Source organism: Seriola lalandi, unplaced genomic scaffold, assembly GCF_002814215.2.
Source record: "Seriola lalandi dorsalis isolate HSWRI2012SDOR001 ecotype SW California unplaced genomic scaffold, Sedor1 jcf7180002054517, whole genome shotgun sequence".
NCBI classification, from domain to species: domain Eukaryota; kingdom Metazoa; phylum Chordata; class Actinopteri; order Carangiformes; family Carangidae; genus Seriola; species Seriola lalandi.
In genome coordinates, this window is record NW_019525070.1 from 566,423 (window position 1) to 588,845 (window position 22,423).

A 22,423-nucleotide genomic window follows, 5' to 3' on the forward strand; every position below is an offset into this window, starting at 1 on the left:
TCTGATGGACCATAAATCAATAATTTAGCACATGCTGTGAATGTGTGAATAATGAGCTCCACATGTCATGTAATTGTTAATGAAGGATGATGAACAGCAGACATAAATCTTGATAGCCATAACTGTGACAGCAGTATTTATCTTGTTGGGCAACCTGTTGCTTAAACAGAATTAGATTACATTTTTCATGAGCTCATAATTTTATGATTAGAGGGGTGTTAGAGTGGTGTAAGAACTCAAACTGATCCTTAAAGATCTCAGAATATGATTTCCTACTGACGGAGGCCAGAAACCTTGTTTAAAAATTACATATTCGTGGCCTCTTATTAAATTCTGTCAGTGTAAGGAAGTGTTTAAATCCTCTGGAACTAAATACAACAAGGCAAAAATAATCCAAGCCTTGCATTCAATCCTACTGAAGTAAAAGTACAGAAGTACTGCCCCTATAATTGATATATTATCACACATTACATCATATATAAGATCTAATACATTATATATTATATCATATCATATCATATATCAGGTGGAGTTAGTTTTAAATATATTTACACAATTAGCTAGTTTAGGCCGGTGGTTCCCAACCTAGAGGTGGAGGCCCCGCTGGAGTGTCACAACGTAAATCTGAAGGGTCATGAAATGATTAATGGGGTAGAAAAAAAAAGTTCTGCCAAACAAATCTGTATTTATTTTTGGACATTCGCTAATCTTTGCTTTTATGAAATATTGAAGCATTTTCCCTTCTTTGTTATTTAAATTTACTGCTAACAATTCAAGGGCCCCACTAGATACTAGTTTTGGTTTTAAAAGCCAAAAAGGTTGGAATCCACTGGTTTAATATAAAACTATCGGCTTTTCCTTGATCTGAAAACTAACTAGTCACTATATCTGTGAAAAAAACACAACATGTCCCTTTATGATATAACAGGGCACATTGTAAAGCAGCATATAATGGCAATTCTCAAGTAAAGTAAATACTTCAAAGCTGTGCTTTACTTAATACCTCTGAATCATGGAAAGTCAAAATGGGTGATCTGGGTAGGCCGCATACTGTGATCATGTAAATGTGACTTCTAGCAATAAAGCTGATTACAGCAAAAATAAAGCATGTGGTCTGCATCTCACGTTATTATTACAGCAGAGATAAATCCTTACAGACACTAACAGCAACCTGCTGCTTATATTTTAACGGATGAAGTGAGTCCCAGCTGCTGCTTAACTCGCTGGTCTTCAAGTGAAAAATTCAATTAGTTCATGCTGCAAAAACTACAAAGGTGTTACAAAGAGATCCATAGTATTGATCAGTAATAACACAATCGATATTGCTTCAAATTGAACTCTTTAGTTGAAAGTGTTAGAAGCTGCAGTTAGTAAAAACCAAACAACCTCTCTAAGTGTGTCTCCACTAACAGGTGGTGTCCCGAGTGTCTGCTGCAGCTCCACCAACTCCTCCCACTCGGCCCTGTCATCGTTATAGGAGAAGCAGCCTCCTCTCCGTGGAGCTGGTCCTCTGACTGACTTTTCACAGTCCGATGCCCCGACAGGACTCAGCGGTCATGGCCGGCAGTCTGACCCACCAAGGCTCCCCGAACCCCGGCTACAGCTCCAACAACGCTGTCCCCGTGCCGGTCATCACACAGACGGACTCCAGGGACAAATGGAGCAAAAAGATGGATTTTCTCTTGTCTGTCATTGGGTTTGCGGTGGACTTGGGAAATGTTTGGAGGTTTCCGTACATATGTTATCAAAACGGTGGAGGTAAGTGTCTTAGAGTTTTTAATCTGGCCTTTCAGATCAATTTTACAAGTTAGGATTTGTGTAACTTCTTGTGTGGATCCACTTGGCAAATATTTTAGTTTATTTTGACAGTTTTTAACTCGATTAAATCTCAGATTTTCTGCTCAAAATGGCTTTAAATGATTCAGAAAAACAGACTGACGCATTTGTCAGCAGAACCTGTCCATGGTGCTGAAGTGCGCATCTGTAGCCTTCAAAGTTCAAAAGTTTTTACACTTTTCCTTTGACACAGCCTCTATCTATTTTTCTTTGGTCACTTTTTATCAATGATTTTATTCAGTAGAAACCTTGACAAATTCATATGAGGACAGGCATTTTATGGCAGAAAATATATATATTTACATTGAATATCTATACTTAAAAAAAGATATTCTGCACAGATTGGTCATTATTGGAAGTCATTATGCATTGTGTTGGGGATAGGTTGTACTTTACTCAGTACTTTTACATCAGCAACTGAAGGTCGTTAGATTGCAGCAGCCAATCGGGTTGTGAGGCAGAGCAATTCAAAGTGCTGCACATAAATTAAGGCAAGATTAAAAAGAAACTAAGGGCATTTAATCATCACTTCATGTAGGAATATACAGTAATTGTTTTATTTTTTACAGGAATCAATGATATGTTCTTGTCCATGGTTTGTTGAAATAAAGATTTATATTCTTGTAAATCCCCTCTTTGAGATGAAATATTATATAAACCACAGTTTATACAGTAACTTTATTAACAAATGTAAAAATGAGGCCAGTGAGAGTCTCATTTCATCATTTTCATACAATTTTCTTATTTAAATTCAGATTCAAGCACCATTAAGTCCTAATTCTTGAGTTTCTGAATGTCCTCAGTTTGTCATTGCATTTGTGACAGTACTAAGTCATGATGACCTTCATGAAAAAAACCCCTATGTAACCTCATGGATCTCTGTGCAGGTGCTTTCCTTATTCCCTACATTTTGATGGCCATCTTTGGCGGTGTGCCGCTCTTTTACATGGAGCTGGCACTGGGACAGTTCCACAGAACCGGTGCCATATCTATATGGAAACACATCTGTCCCATTTTCAAAGGTAAGGCCTCGCACTCCGCTGCTCCACAGCAGATATCCATATCCAGAAACCCAGTTACCTTGGCAAATCTGTGACTTAAAATCAACTCTTTACAGTGATATGTTTATAACTTCTGTCCCGTTCTTGTCCAGAAGTAATGTGATCAGTGTAAATGTATGTTCGAGCCGGTGAGTCCTTACAGTGACATTTCACAGGTGACTTCTCTCTGTTCTGTTGCAGGTATAGGATATGCCATTTGTATCATCGCTCTGTATGTGTCCTTCTACTACAACACCATCATCGCCTGGGCCCTCTTCTACTTCTACTCCTCTTTCACCAGCATCCTGCCTTGGACAAACTGTGAAAATGTGTGGAATACCCCCGACTGCACTAATTATTTTGACGCAAACAACGTCACCTGGACGAATTCCTCCAGGTCTCCGGCAGAGGAATTTTACACGTAAGTGCATGTAAGTGTGAGTAACAGAAACCACATATGTAAATAGCTTTAAAGTGATACTCCACACATATATTTCCAGCTGGTGAATTTGTACAGCACATGTTGTTTTCTCTGCTGAAGACCTGATGATTTATGTGTTTTATCCCAACAGGAGGAATGTTCTTGAGATCCACAAGTCATCAGGGCTGAGAAACGTCGGGGGTGTTCGCTGGCAGTTGATGCTCTGCCTTTTTCTCATCTTCACTATAGTATACTTCAGTCTGTGGAAGGGAGTGAAGACATCAGGGAAGGTAACAAATTGCAGTTGCTTTACGACCGTAATAATAAAGAAGATTATTCTTGCTTTAACCATGTCTATGAGCTCTTCCTGATTAACCTCTTTCTTCCACACCAGGTAGTGTGGGTCACCGCCACCTTACCCTACATTGTGCTTTTCATCCTCCTAATTCGAGGCGCCACCCTGCCAGGAGCCTGGAGAGGTGTGGTATTTTACCTAAAACCGCAGTGGGAGAAGCTGCTGGAGACCAGTGTGAGTTGTGCAAAGTCGGTCCGACAGGAAATGACCAGATTTGCTTATTTCTAACAAGAAAAACATGATCATGACCCAAATGTTTGGTCCCTTGAGAATCGTATTTCATACTCATTTTTAAAAGCAACTGTGTAGTAACAGAATCGTTTTTCAGTTGGTGAAAAGTTCTCTAACATGTAGATCGAATGAAGAAAAGGGAAAACGGAAAGAAGAGTACAAATTGATGGTTGATACAAAATGAAATCCAATAAGTTGATCTATTTCAGTGTGTATGATTTGCCGAAAGGAAGAACTCTGGGCACGACCAGAGGCTGTTACTAAAACGGCAATAAGTTTCTCTCCACTGTCCCACCAGCATTTAGGAGTCCTGATGAGTATAAACCTGCTGGTCCGGTGTAATGAAATAGCAGATTTGGATCAGAGTCAGTAGTTTAATATAAACCTTCATTCACTTGTACCCATTACTCCCCTCATAAACTGCCCATGGTTTTTTTTTTTTTTTTTTTAGATTTGCGAAACATCCTCTCCTTCCTCTCCAGCTCGCTGTGGTTGTTTGCTAAACATGTGTGAGTGCTTTGGTTGGAAGGGAATATGGATGAGATGAAATGAGATGCATAAATAAGCCACAGAGCAGGATAATAAGATGCATAATTGGTTTAGATTTTCTGCCCATTAACAAAGGCCTCCCTTTCTGTCTCACTCACCAATATCCAATGCTGTCCTCGTCTTTTTAATGCCGAATGCGTGCTGCTCTTCAGATCTCCCTGCGTACAGCTGGGCATCAGCTAGATTTCTATACGGCTGACACAACACCTCTCTGCTTGGTGAATTATACTGATGGTTCAGAGCACTGAGAAGGAAAATAAGGAAAATGATCATTTGTTGGTGTTAAATCACAGAAACGAGAGGCAGAAATGGTCTAATCTGTGTACTAAATGCTGTATTTTTGCGCTGTTTCAAATCAATGACAATCTAAGTTGTACAGTTCCAGGTAGTGTAATGACTCTATGTTTTTGTCTTGTCTAGGTGTGGGTGGATGCTGCAGCTCAGATTTTCTTCTCTCTGGGGCCGGGGTTCGGGGTCCTCCTGGCTCTCTCCAGCTACAACCCTTTTACAAATAACTGCTATCGGTAAGAGCTGTTCCTCCTGTCCATGGATCTATGACACACAAAGTCATGGAAATGAATGGTAGTAGCTCCATAAGTAGAGGCCGGTGATGATGATTTCTTCTTTCTTACATTAGAAAAGTAAAACATTTCAACTGCAACATACCTGACAAACGATTTTATTTCTCAATGTTGAGTTTTTTGGGAGCAACAGTTCACAGTTACAGTTGTTTAGAGTCAGCACTGGCAGGAGATACTGAAGATGTGTGTGAGTCTTTCACACAGATGTTTATTTATTCACAAATTGTTATAAAGCCATTAATATAATGACTAATTCTGTGGAGCCTTCCTGGAGATAGACACTTGGTAATTAGTCCAAGACTGTTCACCTCTAATAGATGTTTGGTGAGATCATTTTATATCTCTAATAAACAAACATCATAGATCCTTCAGTTGAGCATCCCTCATTAGTATTGTTGCAGGATGTCTGTGGTTGCTAGCCAGGACTATCTTCACATCTCAGAAACATAACAAAGCTGAAGAGAGTGTATAAAGGAACCCATTAAACAAAGGTCAAAGAAGGTCAGCCAAGTGCTGAATGGCTTTCAACACAGAAAACAATACACTGGAATACGACGGTATCTCTGTCAGAAATGAAACATTTTATTAGTACAAGCCATATTGTGCTGCATGTCCCTGAACAGGGTTTAATTTCTTCCTCAACAGTGACGCCATTGTGACAAGTTTGGTGAATTGTCTGACCAGCTTTGTGTCGGGTTTCGTCATCTTCACGGTGCTGGGCTACATGGCAGAGATGAGGCAGGTGGAGGTTGAGGATGTAGCCAGGGATAAAGGTCTGTGAATGAAATCTATAAAATCATGAAAAGGAAAAACTGAATTATAAAATTGAATACTCACCCTGATCTCTTCATGGTTTCCAGGGCCAAGTTTACTCTTCATCACGTACCCAGAGGCCATTGCAAACATGCCGGGCTCGATCTTTTTTGCAATCATCTTTTTCGTGATGATGATCACGCTGGGGCTGGATAGCACTGTACGAACCCTGAAATCTGGATGCTTTGTGAACATGATGGCTTTCACGTTATGTATAAAGGAAAACTATGCAACAACATATTTTATTTTATTAGATACCATTAATTTTGGTGCTTTAATTGTCAGTTTTCATAAGTTGCATATCAAATTATGCTTCATAGTATTACTGTAAATGTTTGTTATCACTACATGTGATGCTCTTCAACAATACAAGAAGTCTTTTATTCATCTACAAAATAATTTTATTCTCATATCTTCAATTAGTTAAAAAATGCAAATATGTAGAGCTACTTTTTACTGAACATAAAGTCTCCAAATCAATTTGATGGCAGCTTTAAATATGTATATGCTGTGATACACATGCAGTATAAGTCAACCTGTGGTAATAACTGTGTGTGTGTTTCAGTTTGGTGGGCTGGAGGCGATCATCACTGCTGTGTTGGATGAATACCCAGATCATTTCTCTCACAGACGTGAACTTTTTGTTCTGTGCTTGGTAGTTGTCTGCTTTTTGGGCTCTCTAAGCACCCTTACAAATGTAAGTTTGTTTTTTTCCCCCATAATTTAAATTACTGAACCAAAGAGAACAAAATTCAACCCCTCACTACTTGAAATGCTTATCATCAAGCACATTTACCCAAAGGTTTTTAGGTAGTTCTGGATACAGTTACAGTAAATTAAAACTCTGTCTGTTGCTCAAATGGAGGAAAATGAGTGATTGATCATGTTATTAGTCAATGTGAAATGTTATTGACAGGGTGGTGCCTATGTGGTGAAGCTGCTGGAGGAATTTGGAGTTGGATGCTCCATTATTGCTGTGGGTTTCCTTGAGGCCATTGCAGTTTCTTGGTTCTATGGTAAACAACAGATTATTATTGATTTAGTCTTTTATCCGTAACGTAAATTGATTATCTTGTCTGCATGTGACCAAAAAAAATACTGTTAGTGACTCTGTCTCGTGTTACTTTTGCTTCTTTCAGGCATCAAAAGATTTAGCAGCGACGTTCAGTCCATGTTGGGAAAAGCTCCAGGTTTGTTCTGGAAGGTGTGCTGGGTCGCCATCAGTCCAGCATTTCTGGCGGTAAGAGATGAAATATTCTGACCTACATTTACAGTAAATACACATCTTACATCTGAATGTCTACTATTCTGTGGTTTTCTTACGTTACACAAAAACCATAAGATTTGTTTCAGTTTCACACACTGGGAGGATTTACCTCCGACAAGGAAGTTATGTTTTCACTCGTGTCTGTTTGTTTGTTTGTTTGTTTGTCTGCAGGATTAGGCAAAAAGTACTAAAATTTGGTGGAGGGATGGGGCATGGGCCAAGGAAGAATGCATTAAATGTGGGTGCAGATCTGGTTAAAAGGGGCAGATCCATCCACCACTTTCCTTAACATTGCATGTTAGGGTAGGGTAGATAGGGCTTTTTTCTTGGCCTGGGTGGAGCCCTCTACTGAGTGTCGCTCGGGTTTAACATTTTGTCATTTCAATCAAATAATTGTTGTCCATTTAAATCATACAGAGATCAATGGGCTGTAGTAGACCAAGATATGAGGGAAAGCTCAGGGTAAGATCAAAAGACATCTGGACCAGTGGCCTTTGAAGGTTGTGGAGACCTAACAGCTGACTCCCTATGTGTAGATTAAACCCTCCTCTACATTAAACTTTTTCTACAGCATGTATATTGCGAAACACTTGGGCAAATGTCAATTTCCCTCCTCTACATGCAGTCTAATATCCTTGGCTCTTATTTGCATCCATCTCTCTGGCTGCGTTCCTGTTGACATTTTGCATTATTACACCACTGTGACTTCCTTTATATATTTCTTTTATAATGTATGGAAGTGTGACAGATATATTACCCATCCCCATTATTATTTCTGATGCCAGAATATAAAAGCTACATTAACACATATGGAAATGTTATGTATCCCCACTCCTCTCAGTATATCATCGTGAGCTCCCTGCTGAAAGCGCCACCCCTCACGCTGTTTGATTATAAGTACCCAGACTGGAGCATCACAGTGGGATATATCATTGGCTTCTCATCCTTCATGTGGATCCCCATCTACATGGTCTACAAGCTGGTGTGGACCCCTGGATCTCTCAAACAGGTGAGCGGATGAGGAGAGGAAGGAGATAGGAAACAGTGTGCTTTATTACACATTTTCTTCCAACCTCTTAACCTCTGCGTCTCCTCCATGACTGTCTTGTTCTCTGCAGAGGTTGGCAGTGTGTCTGAGACCAGAGAGGACCATACCAGACATCCACGCTGACACGCTCAACATGGCCTCTGTGCCATAGAGAGAATAACACACCAGTAGATTGCCATTCAAACCACTGTTTTACATGATCTGACAGTGTGACTGTTCCCTGCTCATGATGTGGATCATGCCAACTTTCACAGCACATGCACACTCTACTAAATAGTAAATGCTGCTAAATTTGTAATTCTACGAGGAACTGAGATAGCAATACTCATATCTCAGCTGTATGGTATGTATGATTCAGATTTACCTGCAGTACTTCACCAGGACAGTTTATAGCTTTCACATGTTGCCATTTGTGTTTGTAGGAGTCAGTAGTAAACTCAATGGACGGTCTCCTCCCTTAATCAGCTGTATTTATCTCACAAGAACATGATGCCAAGGAAAATCTAAACATGTATTTCTATATGTAACACTCAGCACATCATTTCCATTGCATGGGGCCTTTTTCTATTAAGTTCTATATTTTCTGTACGTTGTGAAAGATTAATGAAATCAGCTCTGCATGCTCGGCAAAACACCGCTGTTTCACTTGAAGCAACAGTGTGGTTGACACAGGTTTTTACAACTAATCATTGGAGTAGCGTTTCGCATTCAATTACATGTAATAAAAAAAAAAAAACTTTGTTCAGTTGGTCGTTTATCCATTCAGTCACCAACATACTGTGGAGCATGTCTGCTTAAGTTTTTCATGTCAAATTTGTCAGCACCTCTCAGCCGACGAGGAGAGAGATTAAATGGGACCAAACCTAAATCACATTAAATTACAGCCCATACTTTATTTTCTTTTTCAATGCTGTATTTTATATTTATACAGTAGATCTGTAATACAGTGCTTGTATAGGATTTCATGCCAGCTGCTGGAATATCTGCTAAAAAATGTTGTTTTTCCCTACAAGTGTTTGAAACGGAGGTGAGTGAGGCACTCAGACAAAGACCACGTTAAAATAATAATCTTCCAATTATAATTAGAGAGTATACTTCACATAGAAAGTAGGAGCTTTGATATATTAAGAAGCTATTTTAACTATGTGCAACTGTTTGTGTATTACTGTAGTTTTTCAAATTCAAAATTAACTTTTTGGTCTTCATCTGATGGCTTCATTTAACTCCAGATAGACTGTTTTGCCTTAATTTGCCTAATTATTACACTGTATGTACAAAATTGTAAAGGTTGTATTGCTATTTATTGATATTGTGCCTCTCCAGACAATGTTTTCACTCTTTAATTGAAGACTGTTCAAATGTTCTTGCAGATATACAGTATAAAATGTCTTAGTCACATGTGTTAATTTATCTAAAAAGCGCTTTATACTTTGTTTATATTCTGAGAATAATGTGGTGTGCAAGGTGATGATTGTTGTTTGATTTCAGTCCTCTTCAACATGGTTTCTGTAGTAAGATGTGTATAAATTAATAACAGTATAAATTACATATTTCATCTTTCTGCTTATTTTCATTCCTGGGGGTTAAGCTTGAATAAAAACAAACACATACAGTATTTTAAGCAGCTGAATTCCACTATCTATATTAAAACAGACACTATATTTTTTTCTGAATTGTAAATGTGCAGGAGACCGCATACGAGATCTGTTCTTGTAAATCTCCATATGGTGATGGTCATGTCTTTGTAAAGGCTGTTGCTGCTCACCTCCATTAGATTTTTTAATTAACAGGCTAATTTGCAATATCCAGAATCCATCAACATACAGGGGAATAGAGCAGCCTTTACCTTCAAATGCTCACGGCGCCCTTCAGATCTTTACTTATTCAACTGTTTTTCATTCCTGGTTAAGGCCCAACCATTTCAAGGATGGCAGGTATGAACGTGTACGCGGGTAGAAGGTTGTTGGGAACATATGATTCCTTACTGAGCTGCTGGTTGATAGACGTGCAGATCAAAGCCCTTTTGTGTCAGTGACTGCTATTGAAGTAGAGAACAGGCAAGCACAGGAAACACATAAAAGAGACACTGCTAAATAGATGGTTTCTCCTCTACCTGGCATGAACAGCTTGACAAACAGTATATTAAGGGGAAAATTACTAAATACATATACTGTGTATATCATGACTCCATCTGGTGCATGCATACTTTTTATACCATGGTATATCTCCTTTTAGAGTGTAGTAGAGCAGTCTGAGTTATGTCATACATCAGTGAGCAGGACTGATTCATGGCTATACTGGATCTTTATACAATCTTTGTCTCTTTGTTGTGATTTGTCAGGAATTTGCGCGAATTTGCTGGATCAACCGAAACACTCACGGAAAGAGTTTTTTAAATGTCATTTGGTTTTCCAGAAAAAATATATTGTGATGGGAAATTTAATCCAACCTCTTGTACAAGTGGGAGTGTTTGAGGCCCGACAAATGTGCATGAACAGAGGAGGGAAACAAAATCTCCTGAGAGGACTCGCCACGCAGAAAGGTGGAGGCTACACATTCTTTGAAATTAGCCCTGTTTCTCATCGGCCAATCAAAAGGACCTATGAGTCTACAGTTATGTTGAAGTCATGTCACTTCAACATGACTCCAGAGGCCACTAACGGTGTCACCTGACTTTGTCAGTTGAATCAGGCTACACCTACTGGAGTCTAAAGACCAGTTATGTTCTTTACAGTCAAATAAAACAGTGATGAGACTCGGAAGTTGAATTGTTAGACAGCTTCAGCTGACTGAATACTCCAGTTACTGTTGTTTTCATAAACACCTCGGAGTTCAATGTGCTGTACTGCACATAAATGAAACAATAGACAAGTATTTGTGTGACATGATGTCATAACATAACACATCAACAAGTAGTTATGTAACATTTCCTCTTGTCTGCTGTCATAACAATGTTCAAATCCATTGATGAAAAGGAACAGATAAAAAACATGACAGTCACAGAATCATGCCGACAATAAGTTTATAACTAAAAAAAGTGAATTTCTTATTAAGCTTATTAAGTCTGTCAAGTGTCCTTTCAAGTCATAACACACAAATCTGTTCAGTTCAGTTTAAATGCCTTCAGATATCCTATTAAAAAAGGACCTTGGAGTTCATGCGATAATGAAATGTTTTCTTGTTGTGATGAATTTATCCAGGAAGTCTCCAGGTTTAATTTCAGGCCACCGTGACTGACATTTCCTAATGCTCATTAAGCTTCTCTGGCATATAATTAAGAGCTATAAGTGTTTGTAATGCTGTGCACTTAAGTTCTATAGAGGATGAAGGTAAAGGCCATATACATCAGTCATGCAGAGTGATTATATAAGGATATAACCCCAAGGAGGGTGACCTTTATATCTATTCTTCATTGCTCTTTGGCATTTCAGAAATGGGAAATGTGATGGAGGCCTCACACTTGTTTGATGGTTACCAGTAAGAGGAGAGATTTTATACACTTTGTATTTCCACAGTCAACCTACCAGGAAACACCTGAAGCTTCCAGGACCCTGATGCTGTCACCAGCTGCAGAAAGGTCCATGCAGTTATGTATAGATCAGCCAGCTAGAGCTGAGACCACTGATTAATCTATTAGTCTATCGACAGAAAATTAATCAGCTATGATTAACTGTGTTAATCTTTGTGTCATCTCTCCATAGTAGAGTGAGTATCTTTGGGTTTTTCACTGTTGGTCAGACAAAACAAACAATTCTGTAGATGTGACTTTGAGAAATTCTGATGGGAATTATTCTGTATTTTCTGAAATTTTATAGACTAAATGATTAATCAGTCAATCAAGATCATAATTGGCACAGTACTCAATAATGAAAACAATCGCAGCCCCACAACCAGTAATTCACAGAGGACACACTGACTGGCATGACCACATTAGAGCTACAATGAATCATTATTTTCGCTATCATTTTTTTTCTTAAATTATTTCCTGAGTAATTTATTAATTGCTTGTTCAATTTTTTTTAAATGCAATTATTACAGTTCGTGCAGAAATCCAATTTACTATTGTGGACTAAGAAAACTTACATTTGAGATGTTAGGACCACTTTTGCTTAAATAAAATATGTAACATTTTATTTTACATGTCTCTAATTTCATAATAATTTCCCAGAAAGTTTCCTGGAAATAACGACATAATTTGATTTGATGCTACTACTTAATGTAGGATTAACAGAGTTAAGTTGGTAGGCCTACACACAACCATGTGCTACAAGATGCAACAACAACAAGACAATTCAAAATTAATGAAGAATAAAATTTACTATAATATATAATAAAACAAATACTTACTTGTATTTATTTCAAGAAAAAAAAACGTATGGATGAATAATGTAAAAGAAAAAATTGACCTGTAAAATAAAGTGTTTCCAAATGACTTAAGTGATTTATCTTTTATTAGAACAGTTGCCAGTTAACTTCCTGTCAGTTGACAAATTGATTCATCGACTTCCTGATCGTTTCAATTGTAAGAGTCAGTACAATAATCAAACGGCCTTAGGACCCAGATCCTACAGCGGAAGAAGAAACGCTTCACTCTCATCACCATCATCACCATCATCATCATCCTCCTCCTCCAGCCTCCACCACTATGATGCTGCATCTCATCCCGCACGCTCTAATTATGTGTTTTAGTGTGGTAGTTAGCGGACAATCCGAGGACTCCAAGCTGACCGAGAGAGCCTATGTGGTTTTACAGAAGCAGAATTTAGGTGAGACTTGATGTGAGACTGATGTGAGGCCTGTCAGTGCGGCCAGTGATGCTGCTGACACACACACACACACACACACACACACACACACACACACACACACACACACACACACACACACACTCTTGTAAGGTGTTTATAGACTTATAGTCTTTGTTCTACAGTGGCGACTTCTCCCTAATGAAACCCCAGTTAATCCATCATGTTAGGGAGTCTGTCTCACTGTTGTTACCGGCTGTGATCAGCTCCTGTCTTTGTCCTCACAGTCGCACTGGGGAGTGTCCTCGCTGTGCTGCTGCTGCTCATGATCATCATGGCTGTCTGTGTCTACAAGCCGCTGTCTCGTCGGTGAAAACCTGGAGGAGATAAAAGAGGCGCGGGGACAAATGTGCTGTGGTCCCGGTGCACAGTGACACCTGCACCGAGCACCGAGGATCTGATCGGCCCCGGGTCCAGCAGAAACCTCCGGACGGGACCGGGCTGAGGGGAGAGCTCTGCCACCTACCTGCCGAGAGGCCTCACTGAAAACACCCAGACTGCACAAATAACTACCAGCTGAGGTTTAACTTCAGTCATAAAATCAGGTCATTCAAAAGTTACTGTGTGTTTTAGAGTCACCTTACTATTTTTGATATGATGTAATCTCTCTATTTATTGACATTTGTTAAAAAAAAAAGGGGTAGGCCTATATAATAAGATAAATTATTTATTAAAAATTATTAGATTTTTTTTTACATTTATTTATTAGGGCTTAACATTTAAGGTAAATGCTGTAATTAGGTATGTTCTCTAAATATGGAAATCTTTCTTTAGTTATTTGCTTGTGTGACATTTAAGGAATTTAATACTAAAGGGAATGCTCTAAGTAGGAGTATTTTGTTGATCTTTTTGCCCTTTTTAAATGGAAATGTGTTAATAACATTGAGTCCTGCAAGCATTAAAAAAAACTACACTACAGTGGGAGAGCTCTCATTAGTTTCATGAGTGGAAACGCTGTTGATAAAGGCTCTCGTTCTGGTTAAGATGATGTGGTTCTATGAAATGTGTCCAATTGTTTTCTCTAAATTTGTCTCTCTGAAAGACCCATATATCATCATCATCATCATCATCATCATCATCTTATCAGATGAGGTTGGCCTGCTTTACACTTGATTCTGTGATATACAGTTAGTCTAAATTAACTACCAACAGTGAACTAGGTTGACTGAACAGGCAACAAAAACATGAATAATAATAAAATTAAAGTGAGGCAGAGTGAATTTAGAAATCTTTTCATTGACACTAGTACCCATTCGGACTTTATTTAAACAGCAACAGCATCTATTTCTGTTTTTAGAACAGATTCCTCCTGTGTTGTAGCTGTGCATCCTGCACAATCCAATTGTCCAACAGTATGCTTTGATTATGTGCTATATCCAGAGTCCATGTTTGGACTGAAATGGCTATGAGCATATTCAGCTTCTAGCAAACCAAGAAATCCTTTCACTGCTGATAAATCATATGAAGCTTTTCTTGTCTTGGACGTGTTAACACTTCACCTGACAATGTAAACCTACTCAAACAAAGTCCCATTTAGTCTTCATGGAAATAAAGTGCTTTTATTTTAGAAACATTTTGAAACCAACACATTTTCTTAAAACTTTAACATATTAAAAAAAAAAAAACTTTGCAGCTTGAGCGGTGCATTACAAACATTTGCATTAAATTAACCAAAGCTAGCCTTTTTTTTTTTTTTTTTTTTTTTTTAAAGTCGACTGTTCAGCAGTTTGGCAATTTGATCATTGTAATTAATGATTTTTCAGCTGAAGCCCCTGAAAGACAGAAGCAGCAACACAGACAGACCTTTGATAAGTGGTTGGTTGTCAGTGAAATCAACTATAGTGGTTAATGCATGTTACTCAGCATCACCCTCTTCATCTTGTTTTTAAGTTACAAAATTAGAAAAAACTTTTTTTTTTTTTTTTCAGAAAGTTTAGTCTGAGTGGCACCACCCCTCGCTCCCACCAACTGTTATCGGAGCAAAGCAATCTGTTGGCACATGCTGAAGAAACTAATCCTACATGTGGAGGCTACACCGGACCTTTCAGCCTGTGCTGTCTTTTCCTCTGCTCGGAGGTCTAAAGTTGTTCATGGCTACATAAGGCAGACTGCCCTTAGGAATCAGAAAAACTCTCTGTTACACTGGTTGTGTGACTGCTTGTAAGCTGCATGACGGCTGTAGAACCACAGACAGACTGGTCTCTGCTATTGCATTGTTGAATGGAGGTGATAATGCTTAAAGTTGCTCAGTGACAGTTAACACAAATACAGGACATATTTGTGTCTCACCGTGAAAGCAGAGAAAATGTTCAAATAAACAAAAAGGAACGTTAAACCCCTATTCTTGATGCAGCAAAGATATTACGTTACCATACAGCCAATTTAAAGTTTCTTTCATGGCAACATGCTTTTGTCTACCCATCTGTAGAGTGTACATTGTCGAAGTACAAGGAACATGCAAGAACTTATGAACTTTTGACTCAATGAACTCAACTTTCTGAATTAATATTTGTATGGCAGAGAGTGATATGCATGAATGATGCACCACAGAAACATTTACCTACAATTATCGATAGTTTTTACACCTGATTAACTAACAAATTCCAAAGTGAAGGGAAAATGTGTAAAATTGAAACCCTGAGATTTCTGTTTTTCAGTGAGCCCATGGTCCTCAACAAAGTGACTCTGTGGGAAGACATCCCAGTGAAAACACTCAAATCTGTCTCTTTAGATCCAGAGTAGGCGACAGGTACCAGTAAAAAAAACCCCAACAACAAATAAAAAAACAAGAAAAACAACAGTTTCTGGACCTTAAGTGCCACATCTGAGTGCCAACACTACATGAAGTCACCTGGAGTAGTCAAACATTTTTGTTCAAAGGACCTTAATTACACTGACTCGACCGCACTACGGATGACGATGCGATCGACACATGTGGGTTGCTGCTGTGACTCTGAATTGGAAAAGAAAATAAATAAATAAAAAGTAGAACCCACTTGAAATTATCTCAAAGAGTCCATGAATCAAGCTTGAGGATGGAGACGCCCTATGCTGAGATAGAAATATATAAAAGGAGTATGCTCTTACCAAAAATACCTTTTGGAAAATATTGGATACCGAGGGTTTGATATTGCCTGTGCAAGAATGATCTGTTACAGAAAGAAATCTGCAGTTGCATAGATGACTACAGTGGTTAGGAAGGAGAACTGAGGTGTGGTGGTTGTTTCTGAATCTGGAAAAGTTGTACTATTATTCCCTCTTATTCCTTTTACTGCTCAGTGAGCGATAGCTGCAATATCCTCTCCAGCTCCTCTTCCTCTTGCTTCCTCATCCTCTCCTCTTCCTCCTGAGCTCGTGCGGAGAGCGCCATGGCCAGGCGGAGGTCTGTGTCGGGGCTAGAGGCAGAGATGGAGCTGGCGGGGCTGGAGGTGTCTCCATATTCCACTAGCACCCCCTCTGGGATACTCCTAGAATGACACGGACAGGAGAGAGTGAGATCCAGCTCTGTACTGTGGCTTTTACTGACACATACAGGCAGTGAACAGATATTCAGTTTCATGTAAGTAGCAAGGATTGTTGCTTTTACCACATGTAATTATGCAATTGTTATGCTAGCAACCTTAACCTGTGCTCCTACCTGTCACTCTGGCTACTGGGGATTATATCACTGAATTCCCCATCAGCTTCATCCCCGGACCCCTCCTACAATGACACGAACATAAGGGGAGGGGGGTTAAGTGATGGAATGAACTCCACAATCAAGGACAGCACGGGAAAATGGTGAGCCGAGTGATTATTGTTCTGACCTGGCCCGGGACTCTGCGAGACTCCAGGAGACTCTGGTGGATGGCGTACTGCAAAATCTCCTCATCATTGTTGGACATGGGCGTGTGGCGGCTGCCCCCTCTGCGGTGGTAACTGCCAGGCACCACAAACACTGAGGGACACACTTGAAACGGAGGCAATGCTGGATGGGAGGAAACCAAAAAAAAAAAAAAAATCACAGACATAGTTAAAAAAAAAAAGAAGACAATTTTTTGTTTTAATACGGTGGTCAAACTGTCTGAATTCCTACCTGCCGCTTCTTCATCTTCCCCTGAGGATGTTGGCGTGGCTGCTGGTGGTGTGTTCACTTCCTCTGCAGTACTGCATTTATTTACATTACCAAATGTAATCTTGGCATTCAGTACATGAAACAGGGGAATCTCTGCAAGAGAATAACAGATTAGATAAAAAAAAAAAAAAAAAAAAAAAGAGACGAGAAGAGCAATGAAAATACTTCTTGAAAGTGACGTCTCTATAGAAACCTCACATACCTATTTTAACAGGAAATCCTGGAGGAAACTTTAGGGTTACAAAGTCTCGTAACCGCGCAAAATGGGAACTTGTCCGAGCCATGAGGTCAATAATGGGGGTTACCTGCTCCACCAGGGACAGGGGATGTTCCTCACTCATCCACAATGTACCTTTGAACCTGCACAGGACAAGATTACAGGAAGCATTGCACACCACTTAACTCCATGATAACACACAGCTATGAGGAAGTATTAGTTATTATAACCTTAAAAAGGTGTGTCTTACTTCTGTGTTCGAATGCTTAGTTCAATGGGTCGGCCGATGTCTCTGTTCCCAAGGTCAAAGTCGGGATCAAAATATTCCTCTGGCGTGATGGCAGTGGGATTGGTGGCAGTTGCATATTCGAGAGTAAGGTCCTGTGAAGTCAAGCAGTCCTATCAAATGAGCTGCCGGTGGGAACAAAATACATCATTTGAACATAATTACTGAATGTATGTGTTACCCCTTGTGCACTTATGTGCTGCTCCACAGTCCCCAGCAGAGACTCCAGGATGTTCCTCTCACCTTTGAACAAAAGCGTCTAACTTTAGTTCTCTCAATCAATCATTGAAAAACAGGGGTATAAAAACATTATACATGAGGAATATTTTGCACTCACTCTTTATCCTGGCTTTCTCCTCGTCTGTAAGATGCTCTGTCCTTGTCCTGATCACCACATTTACATTGTTCACACTGAAAACCTGAGAAAACAACGAGAATCCAATGTCAGATACTATTATAAATGGGCTGTTTTCAATTTTCAGTGACTTCACTTCTAATAAAAAAAAAAAAAGGGAAAACTTCTGGGAACCTTTGCTTCAAATCCATTGACCACTTCAGTTTTGTCAGTTCTCCAGCCCCATATCCCAGATTTGTTCCTGTGGAAAAAAACAGTCAAAAACATGAAGTTGTCACAAATCACAAATCAGGATTACAGGCAAAATCACATTTTTCATATTATCTTATTCTATCATATTCTTTAGTTCAGGATAAAAATAAACAAATATGGCATGCTGTCATCACTGATGTTTTATTATTATTAATATGATGTGTAGATTAGCAAGATAATATGATGACAATATAATATCTCATGCCAATTACATGACAGATGACGAACAACCTTTGAACGAGTAAGTTGGTATAAATATTGAATTTCAGATGATTAGATACTAAGAGTGACACTGGAAGTACCACTCAGAGATCAGTGAAAATAATGATGATAAGCCTGATAAGTTTACACAGTATCCTCCCTCAGTCAGTGATGATGTTAAAACAAGTGTGGAAATGCTCATAAAATACTGTCACTTTGAGTTTGATCAAAGGAAGTTATATTTGTGCATGTTGTGAGAGAAAGGTGTGACTCTTGCCTCTCAAAAGCAATATCCTTGGTGTCCAAGTAGGTGTTGACAATGGGAGTAGTCAACCTTTTGGCAACTTCCTGTTCAGCTGGCTGCATTGACTCTAGTGTGACATCCTCCATTTCTTGAGAGATGTTGAAGCGTTCAGTGTCCACTACTTCATCGTCGTGGTTCACCTCCATCAACTCGGCACACGAGTCTGTACAAATACAGTCAGGGATGGACTTAAATCATTTTACAGAAAAAGTATAAATCACAGAGCGAGCTTTTTTGTGTGAGAGAGTTAAAAAACACACCATCTCCTCTGAAGATGTAGCTTCTACGGCCTCTGATCCAGGTCATGTTTTCAAAGCCTAGAAGAGTGGCATCCACTCGCAGGCTGGCGCCACTTTTCCAAATGCGACAAACATCACTTGGACAAACCCGGGACAGAAGAGGGACTGTGAAGCCACAGCATATGAATGTCCCACAATGGAAAGAAATGTATCCGCACATGAAAAACAATGTGACTCATTACTAAACAAAAACAAAAACTTCACTGACAAAAAGAGGCAGGTATGCAGTTTTTCCTGTATGACCTGAAGCAACCTCCTGGTTGGCAAATATTTTGTATCTTGTGTAGATATTTAACCAAAGGGCGTTACATTAGAGCACACTTGCAAATACCTTCTTTGTCATACTACTAGCACAGGTTACCAATCATACACACATTTTATAAACACACACACACACACACACACACACACACACACACACACACACACACACAGACACAGACACAGACACAGACAGAAGAACTTACTCCAACTGGTGAATTCCCACTTCATTTCCATATAGAAGTCTGGAGACTGTGGATCAAACGACAATAAACCAGTTATTTCTTTTACCAGTAAATGTTTCGTTTCACCCGTACAGATGGATGACAAGACAATGGGAAAACATATAAAGTAAAACCTCTCGGATCTTTGACAGCAGCTCAGGCACTCCTCCCAGAGCAGTGGAGGCTTTGAGGTAGTCTCTGCGTTGAAGCACTAACTGAACCATCTCTGGATCTCCGGTGCTGACTGCCTCCTGCAGCACTGTACAGAGACAGACAAGCATAAACAAACCACTAAACCTTTTAAGGTTATCACATCTGCTCCCCAAGAGCAGCGATTATCCATTAAAGAACCTAAACAATGACGGTAATAACCAAGGAAAGTGAAACTATTTTACTGTCAGTCAGAGCGTGGATATGCATTTTCTACCAGAAACACCATTAACAGCAGATGATGCTTGGATTAATGAACAAAGGGATCTAAGTGATCAAGTAAATCCTTGAAAATCTGCAAGAGAAGTGAAGAAAACATTCACGGTATCATTCCTCGTCTGTTCTGTAAAAAGTTTTAAAACTAACCTGTCCAGTTCTTGGCATTTTCTTTAGTTACTTCAGCGCCGTGTCTCAAAAGGACTCTCACTGACTCCAGGTGCCCAAGTGACACAGCCAAGTGCAGAGGTGTCCGACCCCTGGGATCCACAGTCTCGATGCCATTCTAAGTAAATCAAAGAAAGACCCAGATGTTTCCCCTGCACTTTTGTTTGTGTCACATAATCTAGACACCTGGTTAGACTAAATACTGTAGTAAAACATGACAAGCTGTTGTATGAACAAAAGAGCATTAGGTCAACACTGATAATGACATAGGACTGCAGCAGTCAGTACGGTGACAAGACCCACCATCATGTCTGGCCTTCATATGAGTCATGCTGCTGAGGTAAATGTGTTATTGATCAGCATTGTTTTAGAGCGACTGGATCATAGTCATTATATTGCAACAATACACAGTATTATTACAAGATTATTGATGCATTTGAAAACTAGTAGTAATAATTTGTTAGATTAGTCAGAAGATTACAAAGATTTTATTCATCATTATAGTCTTTGAGCTTTTAAATTTTAAAATTATAATTACACAATTCATATGATAGTCAGATGCACAATATACCACAAATGTGTATATAGCTAAAGCATTTCTTATGTCATCATATCTACTCAAATGTATACTATGTTGATCTACTGGATTGGGTTTGTAGATTATACTACACCTGGAAACAGGCAATCAGTCTTTAGTGCATTTTTTAAACTTGCAAACATGTTGCTCAATGAACAGCTAACTTCTCGTGTTCATAAACATTTCAAACGTCATCTGTGTCTGATGCTTAGGGCGCATCTGTCAACACGACTGGCCTACTTTAACTAGATGGCTACGGAGATTAAACCGCTCACTCCTGGGTCCTTGTCGCTAACAAGCATGAGTGTGTAGGGCTAGCAGCATATTCAGTGCATTTACCAACCTGTGGTATCGTTATTTGTTCTTCCAGTTTCCTGTAATCATTCTCCCACACTGCGGAGTGCAGGGGAAACTTCACTTGGATGTCATCGCTAACGTTAGCCGTGGACATCTTCCTCTTTATGGAGCCTCTCAGTGCAACGTTAGCCAGCTTCTAATGATTACATCCATGGGAAAACTGCGGTAGCTACACGCTAGTTATGCCAAAATGTACGATAAATGTGATCCATGCCCAACAATCTGACAACAACAACATCGAAAATATCCAAACCGGTCACCAACTTTTGCCCAAGCCTTCCCCTAAATAAAACTTTTGAACAAGGAAGTGCCAGGAGTAGTACCCAATAATAATAGGGGTGTCTTACATAAAAACAGACTCACGATCTAATCAATAACATCTAATTAAGACAGCTTTCCAAGAACCTTTAAGAACAGGACTTAATTTATGAGTATTAGCTATTATTTATTTGGTCAATAAACGACAGAAACATGATTTGTAGATAAAATTATCGCCTTTAGGAAAAAAAAGAATAGACAGTTCCAGTTTGGACGCAACCATTTCACATGTCGGCATGGGGGTCGAAAAACATTCAATCTAAGTACACTGCCTGTATAAATTTGATTCTGCGCCACACTTCGATATTTTAAATTACTGAATTTAACGCAACATTGTCCTTCAAACATTTACAAAAACGAACGCCATAAATGAAATGATATAACATTAATAATTATATTAATGCTGAAATGAAATCAGCGCCTCTACGGGGAGGTTTGTTGAAAATCAGAAACTTTACCGCCAGCGCACTATCGTGTAGGAGATGTACACAAGGACACATGGCCATTTTAAACTATATATACTCTATATTTTAACAATACAGTTACAAGTTATATTAAATAACCCGCGGTGGCTTGTTCTATCAGCGTATGTTTAGTACCTGTTGCTGTTTTACGGTTCTATTCTTCCTTTCAGTCTCACGGCTGACCTCAGTTGTGTAATATAATTGATTTTTTTTTTATTTGTAGACAATTTACTTAAAAGTGCAGGAGTAATATTGATATGCAAGGTGTGTTTTAAAAGACTACCGTCGGTGGATAGGAATCCAGCCAGCAAGCTTTATCGTCATTATTAGTTTTAAATTGCACTCTTTTGTGACACCGTGTCAAAGGGTGCATAGATCAAACCCACCTCTTGTGCCGAAATCATCAGTGTTTAAACGCCCTCAGCTACGTCTGTCAGGGTGTGTACCGTCCAAACTCAAACAAATATATTGTTTTGTATAGGTTTTGTTCTTAACTGTACCTCTAAAAATCAGGGTGACGCAACACATGGAGGAATTGTTTCTATCATGCCATTATTTCTCGACGTTTGTTTCCTGAGAGTCTAAACTGTGGGCACAGTGTACTCTCACAATAGGTCACAGTGGTAGCAGCTGCCACTGGGTATGCTGTAGCTC

At 39.2% G+C, this 22,423-nt stretch overlaps 2 protein-coding genes and 1 long non-coding RNA gene across 3 annotated transcripts; 2 read left to right on the forward strand and 1 right to left on the reverse strand.

The window, feature by feature from the left end:
- Window positions 1-1,532: 1,532 nt before the first annotated feature.
- Window positions 1,533-9,689, forward strand: slc6a4b (solute carrier family 6 member 4b). Its single transcript, XM_023413520.2, has 13 exons — window positions 1,533-1,758; window positions 2,724-2,858; window positions 3,078-3,297; window positions 3,449-3,587; window positions 3,692-3,826; window positions 4,853-4,956; window positions 5,659-5,786; window positions 5,874-5,986; window positions 6,392-6,523; window positions 6,743-6,842; window positions 6,966-7,066; window positions 7,935-8,102; window positions 8,212-9,689. Exons 1-13 carry the CDS (start codon window positions 1,533-1,535, stop codon window positions 8,290-8,292), a joined length of 1,782 nt encoding a protein of 593 aa, XP_023269288.1. The 3' UTR covers window positions 8,293-9,689.
- A 3,050-nt stretch (window positions 9,690-12,739) lies between these two features.
- On the forward strand, window positions 12,740-13,864 carry LOC111660350 (uncharacterized). Its single transcript, XR_002761147.2, has 2 exons — window positions 12,740-12,907; window positions 13,174-13,864. It is a non-coding gene; the product is annotated as an uncharacterized LOC111660350 (long non-coding RNA).
- A 625-nt stretch (window positions 13,865-14,489) lies between these two features.
- Window positions 14,490-21,419, reverse strand: ankrd13a (ankyrin repeat domain 13A). Its single transcript, XM_023413595.2, has 15 exons — window positions 20,974-21,419; window positions 20,036-20,171; window positions 19,594-19,718; window positions 19,442-19,487; window positions 18,936-19,079; window positions 18,649-18,838; window positions 18,093-18,159; window positions 17,901-17,982; window positions 17,745-17,806; window positions 17,528-17,658; window positions 17,263-17,420; window positions 17,022-17,153; window positions 16,753-16,913; window positions 16,584-16,648; window positions 14,490-16,413 (listed from the first exon to the last, which is right to left on the reverse strand). The coding sequence occupies exons 1-15, from the start codon at window positions 21,079-21,081 to the stop codon at window positions 16,215-16,217; spliced, it is 1,806 nt and encodes a 601-aa protein (XP_023269363.1). The 5' UTR covers window positions 21,082-21,419; the 3' UTR covers window positions 14,490-16,214.
- Window positions 21,420-22,423: the final 1,004 nt, after the last annotated feature.